General features: G+C 32.8%; 1 protein-coding gene across 4 annotated transcripts in view; it reads right to left on the bottom strand.

Annotated features, from left to right (window-relative positions):
• Nucleotides 1-20,372, bottom strand: part of Stacl (SH3 and cysteine-rich domain-containing protein) — a 512,710-nt gene that overhangs the window by 212,436 nt on the left and 279,902 nt on the right. For all 4 annotated transcript variants that reach the window (XM_085814079.1, XM_085814081.1, XM_085814082.1 and 1 more), the window contains exon 3: nucleotides 12,769-12,838. In XM_085814079.1, coding sequence (XP_085670205.1) covers nucleotides 12,769-12,838 — 70 coding nt within the window. The remainder of the gene's footprint in view (nucleotides 1-12,768; nucleotides 12,839-20,372) is intronic.

The following is a 20,372-nucleotide window of genomic DNA, read 5'->3' as shown; positions in this document are numbered from 1 at the left end:
ATAAAATAAAGATAAAATTTTTAAGAAGTGCGTAAATCATTTTTTAAATCCTCAGTTTGTCACAATATACTGTGCAATATACTTTTAGAATTTGTAAATTAAATAAAAAAATTCTGATCAAAGATAAGAAACAGTTTAAATCCTCAGTTTGTCACAATATACTGTGCAATATACTTTCAGAATTTGTAAGTTAAATAAAAAAATTCTGACCAAAGATGAGAAACAGTTTGGGGCTTGTCAGTTTGCAGGAAAGATAAATGAAAGATCTTCTGCCGAAATATTGATAGAAATTTCTAGAACTGGAAATTTTCCATAACGCTTGGATGGTTAATGCTTTGGTAACGCACCGCAACATAATTTAAAGTAACAAACACAACCTTAACTGAAAGGTAGAAAGAGATATAGATATTTTAATATCAAAAGTACATTTAATTAGTAAAAAATAGAATTAATGTTTAAAAAGGTTTTAATAAAATTTCTTTCAAAACAGCTTGCTTCTCCTCTAAGTTTAATATTTGAAATTTCGCCCCCCCTCACTTTGTGCTTTGTACTGTCCCCCTCTGTACTTTGTCTGTCTTCCTTTTGATGACATAATTATCGAGTAAAAACAGGAAATGTATACCTTTTCCCCCTCATTATTTTTAACTATTCTGAATTTCCAATACCACGCAATTCTCTGTTTTTATTACATTCTCATCCTTGTAAATGCAACTATTTTAATTACGCTGAGAGCTGAGATAAAAAGTGTATATTGATAAAGTATTCAAGAAATTTATGTTTGATTCCTAATTAAAATGATGAAGCTTATAGAATCATGAAGTCTTACTATATGTCGAAGATAAAAGTACATGAAAAGATCCTATATAATTGGGCCAGTTATTTGCTAACAAATTGCGATATCTCAACATGCACTTTAGCTCTCGTTGTTTTTTTATTCAAAAGCGAAAGAACAACTGATAAAAGGCAAATATTTAAATTGGAGATAAACAAGAAGTTCTAATTAGGAATAAATTCTTATATCTAGAAGTTTTATTTGGCATAAAATTATTACAGAGTTTCTTTTTTGTTCCCCGTTGCTTGTGATTGTTAAGGTATTAAAAGGGAACAAATAAAAAAGCAATAAAGTTGGGTGACGCTACGAATCGTGAAAAAAAAAGAAAAATATTTGATGTGCACACCACATGACTTCCTCCCACATGACCTTCCTATTAAATCATATATATTTTTTCTGCACTCCTCGAATTTTATAAGAGATATATTTCTCGTTCAAACAATTCTGTTCTCACTTCGCAGCAAGGCAAAAATACATAAAGGCTCAAAGAATCTTCATTAAAAATTGCTAAATACAGAAAAACATAAAACACTAAACATAGATTAAAATAGTTAAAAAAATTTTACGATTAAAATTAAATTTCTGCGCGAAGACAAGCAATTCGGCCGGTTGGTACAAAATTTTCGGTGCACAAAACTAAAGATAACTTTTGATTCCACTGGACAAAAAGACACTGAACTCGGATGCACCATCTGACTTAAGGTAAACAAATGTCGGCCTTAGGCTTAACTCGCCACATAAACTTTTAAATTGTTGATAATTCTACAATTATTGCATGCAGATTAATTAAAGGCATAGAAACCTTAATCGGAAAAATCATTTTTAAAGCCAAAAAAGCACTATTTATTAATATATATATAGGAATAAAAAAGCTAAGCTCACTGAGCCGGGTAACTGATTGGGAATAAGTATATATATATACACATATATATACACATATATATTTATATAAGTATATATATATATATATGCTTATATAAGTATATATATATCTATATATGTTTGGTGTGGACGATCGGAACGAAAAAGAGAGGTGCACAACTACATGTTACAGTTGTCCTATATGAAAAATTTCTCTTTGAAATATGATACTCGAAATGTTTTGCGATTACAATACTTGTTTTACTTCGTACGAGGAAGTAAAAATTGTGAATTTCTTTTTCCCAGCATTATTTCAAACATTAACAATTTATCCACTGATAACAATTTATTCACTGATATTTTGACTAAGGAGCACTAAAAAGACTTTTTAAGTGTCACGCAAGCAATTATTCTATGCGAAGATATATGCCATTAAACTGCTATAAATGACTAAATTCTGACAGAATTTATCCATTAAATATCTTATGAGATAAATGCATTTAAAACTATATTATTTAGATATATTTTACTCAAAATAAATAAAGATATTACGAAAGATTTGCAATACTTCTGCAGCTCAGACAAGAATTAATGAAAGAGCTTACGTCTTGCGGAGCGGCAATACTGTTAAGCCGTGTGGATGATACATGTTCTAGTTGCATAATGTAACATATTGTAACGTGACTCAAAAAATGGAATAATTAAGTAATTGTCTTTCTGAAGTCAAAAATAGCTAAAATTAATTATTTTGAAATTTTACTAAATACCTCATATAAATCAACTGCTACATTATTAATTCCTGTGTCATCAAATATAATTTTCGAAATTACTTATATCATATCGTAAATAACTTATCATTATTTATTATTTGATGAAAAGCAGGTATCACAGACTTAAATTTCATGCAGGCCGAATGCACGGTTGGAAAGCAGTTGAAGGGACGGATTGTTTTTATCATAATTAAATTTTTTTGATCTAAATTTTAAATTTAATTTACTGAATATCTATGGAAACATTTATGAATAGTATAATAACAAGACATAAAGTAAAAAATTCAAATTTTTTATTTCCCTCTGAAATTTAAAGATTGTTATCTACAAGAAATTTCTGTTGGTTACACTCTATAATTCAAACATCAACATATTGACAGCTACATCTCATCACATATTATCATCGTATCATCGTGTCTACGTATCATCGTATCATCATCTATTATCATCGTATCATCGTGTCTACGTATCATCGTATCATCATCTATTATCATCGTGTCAACGGATCGTCGTATCATCATATTTTATCATCGTGTCTACGTATCATCGCATCAATGTATCATCGCGCCAATGTATCATCAGAACAATCATCAATTTATGTTAGTTATATTTTACAATTCAAACATCAATTTATTGATCGGTACATATATCGACGTATCATCACATATTATCATCGTATCATCTGTCAATTTATTTGATTGCTCTTATCACAAAAAAATCAGTAACTGAGTTTATTTATCTTTTAACAAGTACGAAAAGAATTTAATCAAATCTTCATTTTCAAATCTTTGAATAAGATTTAGATTACGGTTTAAATCAAGTAGCCCTATTTCTATAAATCTTGGTAATCAGTTTACCTTTCTAAAATACACCAAGCCTTCTTGATAGATGATAAATAACTGCTTCTTTCAAGATTTGGGACGCATATTCACATTTTCAGTAAAGATAACTGTGACGTATCATTGTGTTGACGTATCATCAGAACATCAACTTATCATCACAGCATCAAGCTATTAAGAGCTAAATATTCAATTTTCGAACTGCCATTTATTTCGAATAAATCTAATATTATTTTTATCTAACTGACGTATTTTTAGGTTAAACAAACAGAGAACAAATTACGGAACTTGCCAAGTGAAAGAAAACTTAAGAATAAATAATAACAACCGATTTCCTCCCCTTCCCCAACCTATTTCCTTGTTTTTCGAATCATACAGGGAAAAAAAGATATATATTTGGTCCGAAAATAATTATAAACTTCTTTATTTGTTATCACAATTTTCAGCTCCAAAACTTAATGACGTTTCTATGTTTGGCAAATTTTGTAACCTTGGAGAAAAATTACTAAAAACTATCTTCATCATATATCGTAGATGCTCATTAGTCAATTGACTTAGCAATTTCCAACTACGGAAAAAGCTTAAATGTGTTTCCAGTGATTGCTCTTATCACAAAAAAATCAGTAACTGAGTTTATTTATCTTTTAACAAGTACGAAAAGAATTTAATCAAATCTTTATTTTCAAATCTTTGAATAAGATTTAGATTGCGGTTTAAATCAAGTAGCCCTATTTCTATAAATCTTGGTAATCAGTTTACCTTTCTAAAATACACCAAGCCTTTTTGATAGATGATAAATAACTGCTTCTGTCAAGATTTGAGACGCATATTCACATTTTCAGTAAAGATAACTGTGATCACCTAGCTATAAAGTTTTTCATGTGATGAAAGCTGAAAACATATATTTAAATTTGCATGTATGTTTTTGCTCTCTTTATGTTTTTTTAAATTTCTACTACTAGCTCACACTATATCTTGCTCAAATAATTTCAATCTTTAATAAAATACTTTTTGTTCATCCACTCAAGTTCAAATACATTTTTTGAAACTTGTAGTGGATGACACTTGATGTTATATAGTTTTTTCACATATTCAAGTCAAACCCTACTTATTTATTCCTGTTGATAGGAACTAAAGATATGCTGTTTTTTACTTCCTTGTACAAAGTAAAAAGGAAGTATTGTGATCGCGAAAAGTTTCAGGGGGCATATTTCAACGAAAATATCCATTTTTACCGCTATCGAATGCAATTTAACGATGTTTTTGCGTGATATCTGTACGTAAGGACAGAATAAAATACTCTTTTCCTCCAAAAAAATTATAAAACTGCTTTAAAATGAATTCTGAAGAGAATTTTTCGTGGCGTCTGTACGAACGTATGTACGTAAGTACGTACGTATCTCGCATAACTCAAAAACGAGTAGCCTCAGAACGTTGACATTTTGTATATAGGACTGCTATAACATGTAGATGTGCACCTCGTATTTTGGTTGCAATCGGCCGCACAAACGTATATAAATATATTTATATATATATATCCACCCTGTCACCCGGCTCAGTGATCTCAGTTTCTTTACTCTTATATGTTTGTAAATTGTACATTTTTTGCTTTAAAAATGATTGAATTATGTTGTTTTTGTCTTCCGGTTAAGGTTCTTATGCCTTTAGTAAATCTGTATGCAATATTTTTAGAATTATTAACAATTTTAAAGTTGTTTAAGTGCCGCTAAGGCTAATACTTCTCTTGATGGCGGCCATTGTTTGTTTACATTTGAAACAGCAGGATAGTGGATTTCTTGCCAATCTAGGGAAACTTAGCTTCGCAACAACAAAGATAACGCCTTCATTTATTATTGCGAATTAAATCATGCTTAATCCTTTCTGGAATTTTTTCGAGGAAATAAGTGTTTAAGATTTACTTCGTATTTTTTAATACATATATTTTGAGTTTTTATGTATTTTTGCGTTGTCGCGAAGTGAGAACTGAATTAATTGAATGAGAAATACTCAATCGTGTGTGAAAACCTGTTTCTTTTTTGTTTTGTTTGCTTAATTTCTTTTATACATCGTTCTAGCTTTATTATAGTATTTGAATAGAATATGTGGCAACGATTAGATAATTCTTTAAAGGATATAAATTTTGTGCATTCTGAGTTATAATATGAACGAAATATAATACTGTTAAGTGAACCTAGCGCCAGAGTGTCGCTATGGTAAACAAATAGAGTGAATGTTAAAGAATACATGTATTCTATTGTGGTTTATGCGCTGTCGGTGAAGTATATTTAATTCAATCCAATACGTTTAAATGAAATGCAAGAAAAAATGCGTATAATTTAATATTCCGTACAAGGAAGTCATGTGGTGTACACATCAGATTTTTAAATATATTATAAGACTTATAAATAATGACCGTTTAATAGGAATTCTCACGTGCTGTAAAAATTAGTTTTATTACAACTTTTAAATAACATTACATGACTAAATGGGATTCTTATATTTAACAAAAATAAGTGGCAACAGTAAGACAGACTTCTAAAGATTTTTAAAGTGTATGGAATTAAAGAACTGTAGTTTTATAGAGTTGGATGTCTTATTATGTACCGAAAATTCAGTAGTAATATATATACGACGAAACAACTTCGCAGCAGGTCAAACATATGTCGCATTGAGTCGTGCGAGATCATTAGATGGAATATTAATTGAAGAACTGGACTGCGGTCTATAATTTCTCGTTCTATCCATCTCTCAATTAACGAATCATAAATCAGAAATGAAAAAATGTTAAATAAAAAGTAGCTAAAATAAAATTGTTCTTTGTTGACCTAAGTAGGAATTGACTAAAATTTAAATCACTTGTTATTTGTTGGTTTAACTATTTCCATGAGCTTGTCTTGTTCTTTTTGAGAGCTTAAAACGTAGATCTTACTGAAGGTTAAAGTGGCTAGGTAGCGTTACATAAAATAGTGAATACAGTCAGAAAGAATTAAATTTAACGACACCACTAGCTCCTTCTTCAGTCTAAATACGCTTTATCGGCTGCACACAGCAAAGCCTAAAATATATCAATATAAAGTAAGTGGCTATCGCCAAATAATCTGCAGCAGAGCTACTTGCAAACACGCGGCATAAACCTGTAACTATTCTACCACGAATTAACTTAAATTCTGCTACTTAAGTACTATTTCCGAACTCATTTCCATCTACATCATTTAAATTTGGCTTCTGGCAGGAAATTAAAATCAGATGGGAAAGGAAAGTATCTTTAACTAAAAAATAATTGATTGGTACAAAATAAGGTCTCTACAAGCTATGTTCGTATGTATGAATAAAAATTTCCGTCTATTCTAGGGCTCTAGGTAAAACCCGAAGAAATACTATGGCTTTGGTCTCTAGAATGTATCTTTTGCCCCAATGCGCCTTTAACGTTTTGGACATGTCCGTTACTGCTAATTTCATCAACTGTTTTGGGGTAGTTTTCTCTCTGATTTTGGACTTCTGTTTGATTTTGTCTCATTTTTCACTGGCCATCTGTCTGAATCAACGTTTTTCTTCCGATTTTAAGCATTAATGCTACGCTACTTAACAGATTCTCACTCGTTGTTGATCCCAAAGAAGCCATATCTTTACTAGCTGCTTTGCTGTATCTACAATTTCAGTACTTACAGCGTTGTTTAATGAAAGCTGAAAACCATTAAATAAATATGGATCTCATATTTCTCACTGAAGAAAATTTCAGATCTTTTTGGAATCTGATCTGTGAAATTTAATTTCTCATTAAAACCAAATACAAAAGACATCAATTGTTAATTTAGGCTACGCTGAATAATGACTGTTCAAGAAGTCAAATAACAAGAATCAGCGTAATATCAAGAAACAGTTTCGATGGTTTAACTACAGAACCATCTCCATCAGCTGTCTAAGTGCAAATGAACAAGATAAGATCTTGCTCATCCTTCGTTCTCGTTGGTTCAGATTCTTATCTCGTTCATTTGCATTTAGGTAGTTGAGGTTCTATATAGTTAAAACATCGAAACCAGTCCTGAAAAATGTACAAATAATTACGCTGCTTCTTCTTGTTTGACTTTTCCAATATCAATTGTTAATACGAAAATTTAAAAAAAATTAAGTTTAAATTCTTTGTTTAGACACTTTTTATTGAAATATTTGTTTTTCTGAGGTACAGAAGCATTCAATATTTTAGAGTATTTTGCAGGTATTGAAAAAGAGTTCCTAGACTATCGTTTTCTAAAGCGTAGCTTAAATAATTTACATTTGTCCTAATTTTCTTTTCTGCTACCTATAAAATTTTAGGCCAAACATAAAAATAACAACTATGCCAAACAAAATCTCATTTACAATTATAGATTTCATTAGGATATTTGAAAGCAGGAGGAGTGAAAAATGAGCAATGCCCTCGCCGGGACTCGAACCTGGACCTCTTGAACACTCGCCGAGCGCGCTACTAGTACACCGTGAAGGCATGGAGAAAAGAGGGAGAAAATGCCTCATACATTAAGCAGAACAAGCATGACATGCATAGTTTCCGTTTATTGTATATGCACTCTATGGTTAGAGTGCATATGCACACATTTTATGCAATAAGCTAGTTGCTCTTATAACAATTAATTTCTCCATGGAATTCAACTTTCCAGAAGTAAGAATTAATTAGAAGTGTCACAAAATTAAAGTGCCAGAAGAATATCATTATTTTATAAATCTGAATATTGTTTTGTTCCTTCCTTCATTTAGTTCTTCAATTAGAAGTGTCAGAAAGCATTTCTTACATGTTTTCTGGCACTTTTAATTAAAGGATCAAATAAAAGAAAGAACGAAATAATATTAAAAAATCCAATTCCTTAAATTTCATTAAAGCTGCTTATTCGTTGGAGACAAATGGCATCGGAAATGGTTTAAAACCACTTGATAGTTTGCCAATTCATATTTCCATTTCAAAAAGCTGTTTATTTTGTGTCATTGCAAGCCGAAGGTAACAGTTTTTCTTATATTATAACAATTGAGTAGTTGCAGAAATCTACTGCCATTTAGAAAATGTTTTCATCGGAAAAGAGGTCTAATGATTAATCTATAAGAAATAATTTTAACGCATCATTACCTTTCCAAGTATCTGATGTATTACTAATGTAAGGTCTGAAAATCGAATATATTTTGCAGTTCGTTAGTTTGCCATTTCCGTTTCCCGTCAATACTTCTCGTTACAACAGTTAGACGATGTTTCACTTAAAGTCGATTATTATTTCGTAAATATTTGATTTCTTGGTAATACAAGAATGTTTGACATATCTTTGCCAATTTTGACCAAAACATTCTTTGCTTCGTAGTCAAAGTTTTCGGTGATTGTTTAGGTAATTATTTTCATATCTCCTGGAAATACTATGCGATTATGTAACACTACAATACATACTGTACACTACTATCCACTTTATAATCAGGTAAAATTGTAAAACAGCAATGCAACAACCTCTATATATACGTCAAAAATTTTTGAATTTCTGTAAGGCTTTCGAGCAGATCAAACCACAAAAAAGTCACTGTCTTACAAGTTACAATCTTTTGACAAGAAAATAAATTAAAAGATTTACAAGAACGTTTGCCGATGGTTCTTATAAAGTGTTTGGTAAAATAACGTTTAATTAACTTAAATCTATTTAAATATATATGCCTGTATGAAATTCGAGGTGCTTGAGATTGTTTTATGATAATTAAATTTTATTCTAATTTTCTTCTGCATTTGTTGATGAATTATTTAGATCCAGAGCTTTAAATCTGCTTAAAATAATAACTTTCTTCTTTAATATTAATGTAAGTGATTTCTGTTATCTTAAAGCGTAGCGTGCGGTTGTCATAAAATGTCAGCAAAAAGGTTTTTTCTAGAAATAAACTCTGTATTTAATACTATAAGATTTGAGTAGTATTGGCATTTAAAGATAGAAGTAATTAATTTACCGAGTTGAAATTGATATGCAATTTGCTTAAAAGTTTAATTTTTTAAAATTATTTACATTTAAATATGCTTTTATTTGTTTATCTTTGAAATTCGTAGAGTCACATTATAGACAACTTTTAAAGCTTGGTTGCGAAAGGAAGGTCGCAAGGTGTTTTTTTCCCTCCTCCAATTCCTTAGGAAATCTTTTAAAGGGAAAAAGGGTTATTAATGGTTGGCGTTTAAGCGTAAGGGGTTGATTTTCTTTCTTCAGGAGAAAAACTTATTTGTATGATTTTTTTTTGGAATGGAGGAGAAGAAATACCGTTTTTTCGAAATAGAAGAAATAGTCCTTTTTCGAAATAGTAGAAATACATCAGATTTAATGTGGCAATCTTGACTTCTTTACGCAGAAAAGTAACGCTGCCTCATTTTCTTATCCCTAAATGTTGCAGAAAATACATACACACACAAAGAAAAAAAACCTATCGAAATAATCTGCATTTTAAAACCAGAAGATAAACCATACTGTCTATTTTATGAAGATACCCATGTTATCTCATGTAGAGGATGTCTAGTCTACAAAAAGAAAAATATGAGAAAAACATCAGATCTGGGGGAAAAAAAACAACCACTTTTCCAGCTTTAGAGTAAAAGAAAAATTGAAAAAAAAAGAATTACTCAAAATTCCAGTCAAGAATCGTATGGTTCCAAAATGGAAAAAATCTTAATTTTCCCTGCAGAAGGAACTCCATAATTTTATGAAGATAGTAAAATAGCAACTTCCATCAACCAAATTACAGTAAAAATAGATTAAACAATCAAGAAAGCTAAATCAATTATTGAAACGACGATCAAAAGTTTCCGTGAAGTAGAAGTGATTAAGTTTTAGCAGTACATGAATGATTGAAACGTCAGCTGAGAGAGACAACGCGCAAAGTCAAATTGGTAGACCCGCAGGCCATACATTCGATCCAGCTTGTTCAGTTTTTCGTGGCCTACTTAATTTTTCCCAGAAAAACCATATTCTGGACATTTTACGTTTTCAGTGAGTTTTATGTGATTTACGCCTTTTAGGCGCCACTATGTGCTGTAAAATATTTATGAAGAACCATAAGCAATTCATCCCAAGACGATCGGTGCAGTTACAATGCATGCGTTATCATCTTGATTTTAGAAGCGAAGCTTTTGCTCATATCTGTTAGTTCTTAGGTCCTTATCAGATCTGGCGACTGTCACTGCTAGATGGGACATTTCTGAGAAACCAGATTCTGGTAGCACTGGTTTAAACGACAGGATTCCTAGTAAAAGAGCTCCACTGGAAGCGAAGTCCCGCCTAGCTATGGAAGCGATGTACCGGCTACGCGGGATTTTTTGAAACTTGACGAAAATGTTTCGGCTGCAGCTCTGTTCCGGGTAGATATCAACCAATCAGACGAAATTTCTGCTTTTGAAGGATCCCGTGATCCCAATCTGAGCGACAATCGATTACTGTGTGGCGTTCAAGTCTTTGTAGTAAGTGAAAATGGTAACCTAGCTATATGGATTTCCTGGAACTGTGCGGGTTTTGAGAATTGTCCCTTACGACGTCAAGTCTCTCGTAGCGTAAAACATAATGTGACTGGAACTTTAGGCTACTTCATATTCTACGATCTTCTGCGCTAGTTGGCTCGCCGAACCCTACCCCTATGTTCTGCTGGTTTCAACCGAGTCATGATCGCCAATTGCCGATCCCCGTCTTCCACATTGTTAGCTTAGTTACCACTGGCCAGATATTGTTCCGTCGAATAGTTTGATGCTGTCCAGCCATCTCAAAAGAATCTCATCCCACGAATCTCATTGATACCCGGATAGCTGAGGCTTTAGAAGCAACTATCGGAAAATGATGCCACTCGCCATCCATTTGGCAAATTTTCGTCAGTTGTTCTTAGTGATTACTTCGTCATCTAACGTTTAAAAAAAATAGTACAATTTTCAGGGTTGAAATTATTGTGGATGAACATGTTCTCTTTCAGCACTGAAACATTTGTGGTAATGAAAGATTAATTGTTATCTCAGAGGCTGTAATCAGTCTACATCAGTGGTCTTCTAACTATCTTTCGTGGGACCCCGGCTTTCGATGAATCAAACCCCACGGTTCGTAGTCAAAACACAAATTAATAAAGAAAATTATCAAGCACTCGCGATAGTTAACTAGCGTTTAGTAACTAAAAATATGAATATACTTCTAGTTATAGATTAATTTTAAAAGTTATGGTCAACCCATGCCAAACAGAATGACGTCTAATGCTTTGCGGAACTAAACAGTTTTCTAATAGAAAATAAATTGATTTTAGACGACACAATTACAAATTACACAATGGAATAGATTTTGCATTTAAAAACGAAATGGTAAAAGAATATTTTCCAGAAAAAAAAATCTAAATACAGGTGGATAAAACGTCCGTTTGGATACTACGATGAGTCAGAAAGCTTGTTAATGAAGGAAACGTTGCAATACATTTAAATGAAAAATCTTTCTTAACCTCTCAGCAACAAGAACAAAATATAGAAACAAATTAAGTGCAGTTAATATCAATACAGCTAGACTTCTACAGTTTGCGTAAACAATGCAAGCGCTACCCTGTCACTAAATGCAGTGGAAGGGTAGGTGACAACCTTGCAGTACGAGTTAATGTAACTAATGTGCAAATTAAGTTAATTTTATGTTAAACGTTTTGAATAAAAAGTACAATACTTTGTAGAGCCATTATGCTACTTGAATCAGGAAACATGAAAAATGAGCAATGCCTTTGCTGGGACTCGAACCTGGACGTCTCGAATACTTGGCAAGTAAGCTACAGTTACACCACAAAAGCATGCAGAGGGTACCTTACATACTCCCCCTTTTAAAAGGCGACTGGGGATTAGCGGACCCAATCACCAAATCTTGGTGGTGAAGAATCATCATTCAGTACCTTTTTTTTTTTTTTTTTTTTTTTTTTTTTTTTTTTTTTGTAAACGTTGTACGGGATAAAAAATAATTATCTCCAGCGCGCAAGACTGTCTAGGGGGATTTCCAAAGATTTGTTCTTTTTTAATTGTATCCAGTGGCGTAACTTACCAGCTCGTGCAGCTAATGAAATGTTTGGTGGCGTAACATAATATTCCATCCTCACACAAATATTTTAATTTAAAGTAAGAATTAAAGAAGTCCCTGAGAGAATGCGCTAAAGATGTTTCTGATATCGATATCCAACTATATGTGAGAAAAGTATACCTGCTTTAATCATTGTACCGTACTAAAGCGAATTTTTTTGAAAAAATATGAAGATCATTCTCTAAATTCTACTTAGGTAAGTATCATAAGACATTACAGGTAATACTTGAATGTAATACTCTGTGTTGCATTTTTGAATGCAAAGAGATTTAATGCAAGGTTTTTGGCTTGACACTTAAAATGTCTTCATACTAGTTATATTCGAATTTAACATTTTTATTTGAATTTTCGGAAAATTCCAAAAAACGAGGACTATTACTTACCTGTGAATCAACTTCTATTTCTTGCAGAAGCACTTCCCAGCTGGTGAAGAGGGTACTGTGATAAGGAGGCCTGAAAAAGAAGCATCCAAGTTAAAATTTGATCGTGAAGCGAACAAAATAGATTTTTTTGCTATAAATATCAGCGTTTTAAAGTAAATATGAACCACAAAAGAGAAAAAAAGTATCTTGTGAGATAACCTAAATCGTAATCGAAATATAAAAGCCGAACCAAATGAGTCATTTGTACTCCTGCAGCTGAGGAAGTAGGTTCTATGTTTAAACATACGAAACGAGTCGTTCAAATGTACGAATACTAGCGGAAGTACCCGATGCCAGTTAAGTTAGATTGAGAATAATGCATCTAACAACACAGAGAACTATACCGCTGTAACCCTTCTCTAATATTGATGCAAAAAATGCGATTAATAGTCATATATTTTTCAGTCTGATGCGATATGGAACCCTGATAAAACATTTCCAGAGAAAAATAAACTTATTTTCTCCCATTATATCAGCAACAACGGCCCGCAGTTTTTAATGATTTTCGTCTTTCTTATGAAATGGTCGTAAAAGCTCTTCCAATATTTCAGCTATATTCAGTTTTAGTCGATTAAATGTAGCAAAAAAGTTTCATAATTAATCCGAAATCAATACCGCAAACAAAACAAACACACATTCTGCTTTATATATACAGATTTCGTAAAACTTACAAATTTTTGATTAGCAGAATCTATGTATTGAAAGCAAGCAGTGGTAACATTTCTCGAAATTAAGCAGGATTTTTATTTCCAGCGTGCGAGACTGTTGCCTTCTAAAAAAATGAGTGCAAAAATTAAGGTTTTCAGAGTTTTCAGTTAATACCTCTGATTTTAGCTATTTTGTGTTTGGAAAAGAGTGGGCGTCAACCTTCTTCAGGATACAGAAAGGAATAGTAGAAAGTTTGGTGACGATAGCTGTAGTAGTGGCGGAGTTAATTGCGAACAAACACACAAATAAACATTCTTATTTATGTATATAGATTACTTTCATCCTTATTGTCTCAGACCTCTGATTTCAGGCCTCCAGTATTAAGTTAGTTGTTTTACCTCAGCTTTCACAGCAATAATATTTTCTTCTAATTCAGATGCAAATATTTGTCTAAATTTTGAAAGCACATGACACAACCTCAATTCCACAAAACAAAATATGTAATTATTTTATTTGCTTTACATTCAGATTGTACATAACTATTTACTCATAGACTGTAGTGTTTTAATATGCAGAACATCTATTACCTTTTTACAGTAAGTTCATTAACTGTATGTTTTTTTTATTAAAGTATACTTTTATTAAAGTTTATTCTTACTGATGAAGCAGAAATTGCTTATTTTACTTGCTAACTGTGATATTTAGTATACATTTAATGAATAAAAGCTATTTAATGAATACATTTAATGACTAAAGCTTCACTGCTAATGTAAGGAAAGCATGCGCATTGTAAGGAAAACATGTGTATTAGCTCTGCGATTAGTTTGTTTTAATAAGTGAAATTTTTATTTCTTTAGCAACTTGGGCAGTGAACCACGAATAATCCAGAAATCTATAATACAATTATTAATGGTTAACAGAAAAGTGGTGCTGCCTCCTCATAATGCGAACGCTTACACCATAATGAATGCGTTACAGTGAAACTGAAGTATTTAGCAATAAAAATGACGAATATTTGAGTAGGACAAATGAGAAAATAGTTATTTTGAACATTTAAGGCTCTCAAGCTCGGTGTAGATTAATTGATTGTTTATTTCATGAAATTCTGTCAAACAAACAGGCAAAACTGACAATCGCTGAAAATCATAGATCTATTTCTCGAAATAATTTTAAAAATCCGTTGAACAAAAGTGAATGCAAGTTGCTGTTGAGGAGAAAGCATAAAATTTTCTCCATTGAAAATTTCCAGTACGCAAGCATAAAAAAAAAAAATATATAATAATAATAATTTCTTAAGCTTGAGTTGATGGAATTTTTTTTCCTTTCTAAATATATCGGGCCATAACAGACAAAGCACATTATTTCAAACATCTTTCTTCATAGAGATATTTTAGATATTTCAGACAGTTGAAGAATAGCTGCCTGTTAACCCGGCGCATTATTCTGGAAACATTTTCCTTAGGTCAGATTTTAGGTAACACCAGCGTAATATCCAGAACATTGGTATATATAACTGCTCTATGGAAAAAAATGTGATGCCTATTATATAATACACGATAACTGCTTGTAGGTTAGGATTAGGTTTTTCTGATGCTGAAGACGTGAAGAATTAGCAATATCCTCGTCGGAACTCAAACCTGCAGCACTTCTCAAATACACACAGAGTGTGCTACCATTACGCCACGAAAGCATGCTGGAAGGGGAAAGAAAATTACTCCCGGGACTCTTTTGAGATCCCGTAATTGGAATGTGTATTTCATATACTCCCCCTTTTAAAGGGCGACTTGGATTGGGTGGGACTCAGTTGCCAAATTCTGGTTATGAAGAATCATCATGTATCACCTTTTAGTTCGGGCGCTACTGTAGAGACATTCGGCTTTTTTGAAGCAGGAGATATGAAAAATGAGCAACGACCTCCCCGGGACTCGAACCTAGACCTTTCGAATACGCGCTGAGTGTGCTACCATTACACCACGAAGGCATGCTTGAAGGAGGGAGAAAATACCTTATAATCTTTTTTTATTAAGAGAAATGATTTATTATTCACTATTTGAAATACTTAGATAAGCAAGAATCCAGTATAGTTTTCATAATGAGAAAAGAATAACAGTCGTATAAACCAGGAGGATGTTGGATAACACAGGGCTTCCCAGACTAAGCTGTTAATCGAACTTTCTGGGAGCGGTGAGCAAAAGGAAAACTACATTTTATTACAAACTTGGTGCAAGAAGAGGCAGGTATAACTAATAAGCAATGGAATCAACGCGTAATTTACTTTTTATGACTAATAAAGTAAAATTATTTCATTAGAAAATAAAGATGAACTAAGATGCCATCGTATAACGTACGTATATAAAAATCGTACAACGGAAAAGAAAGTTCCTAAGTTCAAAATGTTCACGAAAAATGTATGTAAGATGTGGGTTTTAAATATAAAATATTATTACCTAGTTATCTTCGAAGTAACGTATAATGGAAAATGTACGTTTACATTAGTGGCCCTGACATTCCTGAAATGCTCTTTAGTATGCTAGTATATCATTAAATAGCCATCACATCGTTTTTAGATAGCTTCATTTGCCTGAAGATGTTAATCTTGTAGTGCCATGTTAGTAAGAAATAACAAGAAGGGCTCAGCCAGTTAGAAGTCTGGAAAATACGGTGGCTATTGTATAACAAGTATCTGTTTCTAAACAAAGAAACTTAGACTTAATTCCTCAGAATGTGGCATTTCTTGAAATGATCAAAAGATGCTTTAAATTTATTTGCACTGCAGCTTCAATTTCCCGGATAATGCCATTTCATAAATTTCTTCTACAAGGAAGTCATCTTATAAAACTATAGTGTCTGGTATTCTTTGTTAACATAAACTAAAAAGACACTAAAAGACTGTGTGAGGAATTATCCTTACGTATTTAAGTATGGCAGAGTACAAAGAAGGGTGTAAAGTTTATTAACTGAATATAAATTCCCAGATGGCCCCATTTGGGCCTACATAAAGCCAACACTTGTGGTTTAGCTCAAACAGGTAACGGTGAGCTTAGCTCACAGTATAATTTAAGGAGGGCTCTGACTCGTGAAAGTCAACGTAAACCACCCGAAACATCGAGTGAATAGCAATAGTAATAATAATTTATAGTAATATGAGTTTTTCGAGTTAAAGTCTACTGAATGTCAGATAAAAAAGAACATCTGAAAAAAAAGGTGCGTAATAGGAATTCTACTGTACCCATAAAACTTTTAAGCATATGTTAAAAACTTTCCTTCATAACCTTATCATTAATTTCGCGTTTACAACTAATGAACATGCTAAAGAAAACAGAACTTCTTTCCTTAACCTGATCGTCACAAAATTGCTTTTCCTTTCTTTATTACCTGTCCCAACTTCAACTAAGCTCTGACCTTATTTATGCATACGTCTTTTTTATTTATTAATACAGGTCATACTAAAAAAAAAAAAAAAATACGAAAGCTTTTGCTTCAAAAAAGAGAAAAGATATCAGCGATTGTTTACTACTTTAACATGCAAAGATCTGTTAACGTGGAAAAGAACTTAAGTTACATCATACTTGCAAATGAAGCCATTATTACCTCCAGTATAAGTATTGTCACCGAGGACAGAATCGTTAAAAGGCCGCTGTGCGGATCCAATTGTTAATAAAGTTAATCTTAGGAAATAAAGGAGCTTGAGACGCAATTAACGGACATGGAGTTAATATGATAAACTTTATTACTTATTACATCTTGAATTATAAAGTGATAAATTGTAGCTGCTTATTACTTGTAATATAATATCCTATGAAAATCAATAAGTATGTAAAGTTTAGCATTTCACTGAGTTTGCAAACAACTGCTACAAAACCAGTGTAAAAATGTTGTGAAAGAGGGCATTTTTTAACAGTTTTATTTAAGTGTAAATTTTAATTACTACAAAAGTATATGGTATTATCTCTATAGAAGAATGCAGAAAAGCAGTCCGTTTATAAAGGTAATTTATTAATAGGGATGTTTCTGAAATGCTTTTCTTAATAATCTTCAGATTATACCATATCGAATGCCAATTTAAAATCGAAACTTAAGGAAACGCTTGTATCTTCATGTGTTGATCACGTAGGGACAGTTTAATAACGGTGCCTCATCACAAAGTTTCGGCGCCTTTTAGCAAGCTCACCTTTGTTCAGAAACAAGGAAACATTCATAAAGATGCCCTGGCTTAATGACGCTTCACCCTTTGAAGATCAAATTCTAATTTGTATAAAACAAACTTTAATAAAGGTAATTGCACCTTTAAATGTAGGTTATTTTTTTATATGTTATACAGTTCAGTTAGGTTAATTGACTAAGGCAAAGTAACTCGAGGGCTATCTGCGTTCTACGGAGGGATGCTTTCTGGGAGGACGTTTTTAAAGGAAACTCGCTCGCATCTACGTTACACAGTAGGAAAACCACGAAACACCAACCATGCAGGCAGCGCATGGATTCAACTACTTTACCACTCGGCCGCTGGAGGGTCTTTACAGATTAGAAATTAACCTATGCAAGGAGGCAAGCACTTTTATATCGAGGCACTCTTATAAAGGTTTCTGTCTTTTCAAACACTAGCCGACTTGGAAAAGGTGCTGGAATCTAGTAAACTAAAATCTTAGTAGTAATGTGATTAAAAACGCTTTAAAAGGTAACTTCGTTATCCCACGAAATGAGTGAAATCCGCGGATGATACGAATGATAATATATGTAACCCAATAGTCATACAAAGCATGTAAATCCGATGAAATTTTATTAATATAGTTACATTAATATCTTAGAAAAGTAGCAGTCCTAGTAATGCCTAAGTATTTAAAAAAGTTTCTGCATTTTCCTTTTCTCTGTTTTCTGCGCATGAAAATAACATATTACGACAATGATTTACAACAATATCCTTAACAGAGCAATAAAGCAATACTATTCATGATCATAATCTCATGAAAGTGATAATACTCTACTCATGATCTGTATGATAATGAAGAATTTTAAGCTACGACAGAATAATCAAATCTCTAGATAGTTTTTATTAAATGCTGCAACGGTCCAAATAGGCTGTACGCTTTTGTGTCCGTGATTGGAACTGCCGAAGGAAGAAAATAGTGAGGGCATATGTGCTGGTGTGTTTCGCAGTATTACGATCAGTTCTTGTTTGGCTGGAATTTTGCAATTTATGGGAGTTTTTTTTTTTTTTTTTTAACCTTTCAAAAAGCATTTGTTTCGAAGCTCAACCGGGATAGTGGTTAGTGACTCTGACTGCAGTACCGAAGGGCCCGGAATCGTATCCCTGAAAAGGCATGGATGTTTGTAAATCTATAGTGTATTTGCGGGATGGGGAACACTCTAAATATTCTGCGAGCCAAAAGTCCTAAAAAAAAGGTTGGTGATTGAAGGAGGGGCGGGAGACCTTCGGACTTGTCCTCTCGGGTTACTGTCCATCAAAATTGGAGGCGGAACTGAGCAAACTCGTACTGTCACCTGCATGGTGCTCAAGGATCTCGTCAATGACAGAAGCAATCCTGTACTCGTTTCCACGATGGATTTCGTGCTCTTGTTCTGATGTTACTGTCAGGCAGGTGAGATACGTCACAACACAACAACAGTATTTTTTATTCATAGCAAACTCTGGATTATTGAAAACGCGGGTAGATGATAAAAAGGGTGGATGCATTGTGAGCTCACCCTTGTAAGCTACTTTACTAAACAAAATGGTGTGGAAATTCCGCTGAATTGTAGCCACGCTAAAGAACCAGAATCGATGATGACGTTAGAATAGTTCATCTTCTTCTTCTTGGTAGGTGTAGTTTCTCCACACCTCTCTCTGGGCTAAACCAGTAAGAATTCGGTCCAGAAGTTTCTCCATCCGTCCATAATATATCGTCAGTTTTGTCGCCAAATGGGCGGCTTCTCGCCAAATGTGGCCAGCCTGCATTCCCTTGCCATTTTATGGCAACCCTAAATCTGCTTTGCGGGGAAGCTATCTTACCGCGCCTTGACATTTCGAAACAGTATTGATGTTTGGGGTGTCCGAGCGGGGGAATTTAGAAAGCTGAGACAAAAATGGACAGAGTGTAGAGAAGCTGGACGTTAGCAGTCACTTGAGTATTTCGAACAGTTTCAACAGCGGTGGCATGTATTTCTGCCGGTGTGCCCCCTCTCTCAATACAATACAGGTATTTTTATCATGAATTTTTATTGGATAATAATTTTATTAATGAATTAGAGATTAAATAGGTGATTATAAAGAAGGAATGTTTTTATAAATATTATCATATGGATACCCATCCGTCCGAAAAGACTATAATTACATTTCATATGAACTTTTTGGATGTAAGTCAGATTGATATTATACAGACGGAAACATATATGGAACAGAACATCGAGTACCAAAAATATACGTTAAATTCATTGAATTCAGTTTTCAAGCTGAGATTAGAGTATTTTCTTATGGATTATAGAAAACTTGATTTACAGACATAAAATTCATATTGATTCCGATGCTTTGTCTGGTTTACACGCAATTTCTAATATGCACACTGATAATTTATTAATAAACCAAATTAAAAATGATTCAGATTTCTGGCTGATATGCATAACATAAACTTAATCAGGATCAAGGCTCTCATGTTGGGTATATTGGTTATGAGAGGGCATACACACTGGCAAAGGCCTAGGAAAGAAAGATATTGAAGCGCTGTATTCGAAAAAAGTTATTAAATATTATGAAACAGTAGATGTTTGTGGAATGGAAAGAAAATTGAGAATCGTCTGGAAAAGTAATGGTTATATCAGATTTTTGAAAATTGATATAACGAAAATATATTTAATAATATAGATATGAACTAAATTATTACTGTCACGGACAATTCCCAGCATTATTTAAAAGATTTGGTCTT

The sequence above is a fragment of the Stegodyphus dumicola genome, chromosome 3 (genome assembly GCF_044657685.1).
Source record: "Stegodyphus dumicola isolate Sdum_Otavi_A_Nest chromosome 3, ASM4465768v1".
Classification (NCBI taxonomy): Eukaryota; Metazoa; Arthropoda; class Arachnida; order Araneae; family Eresidae; genus Stegodyphus; species Stegodyphus dumicola.
This window is presented reverse-complemented; position numbering and strand designations above follow the sequence as displayed.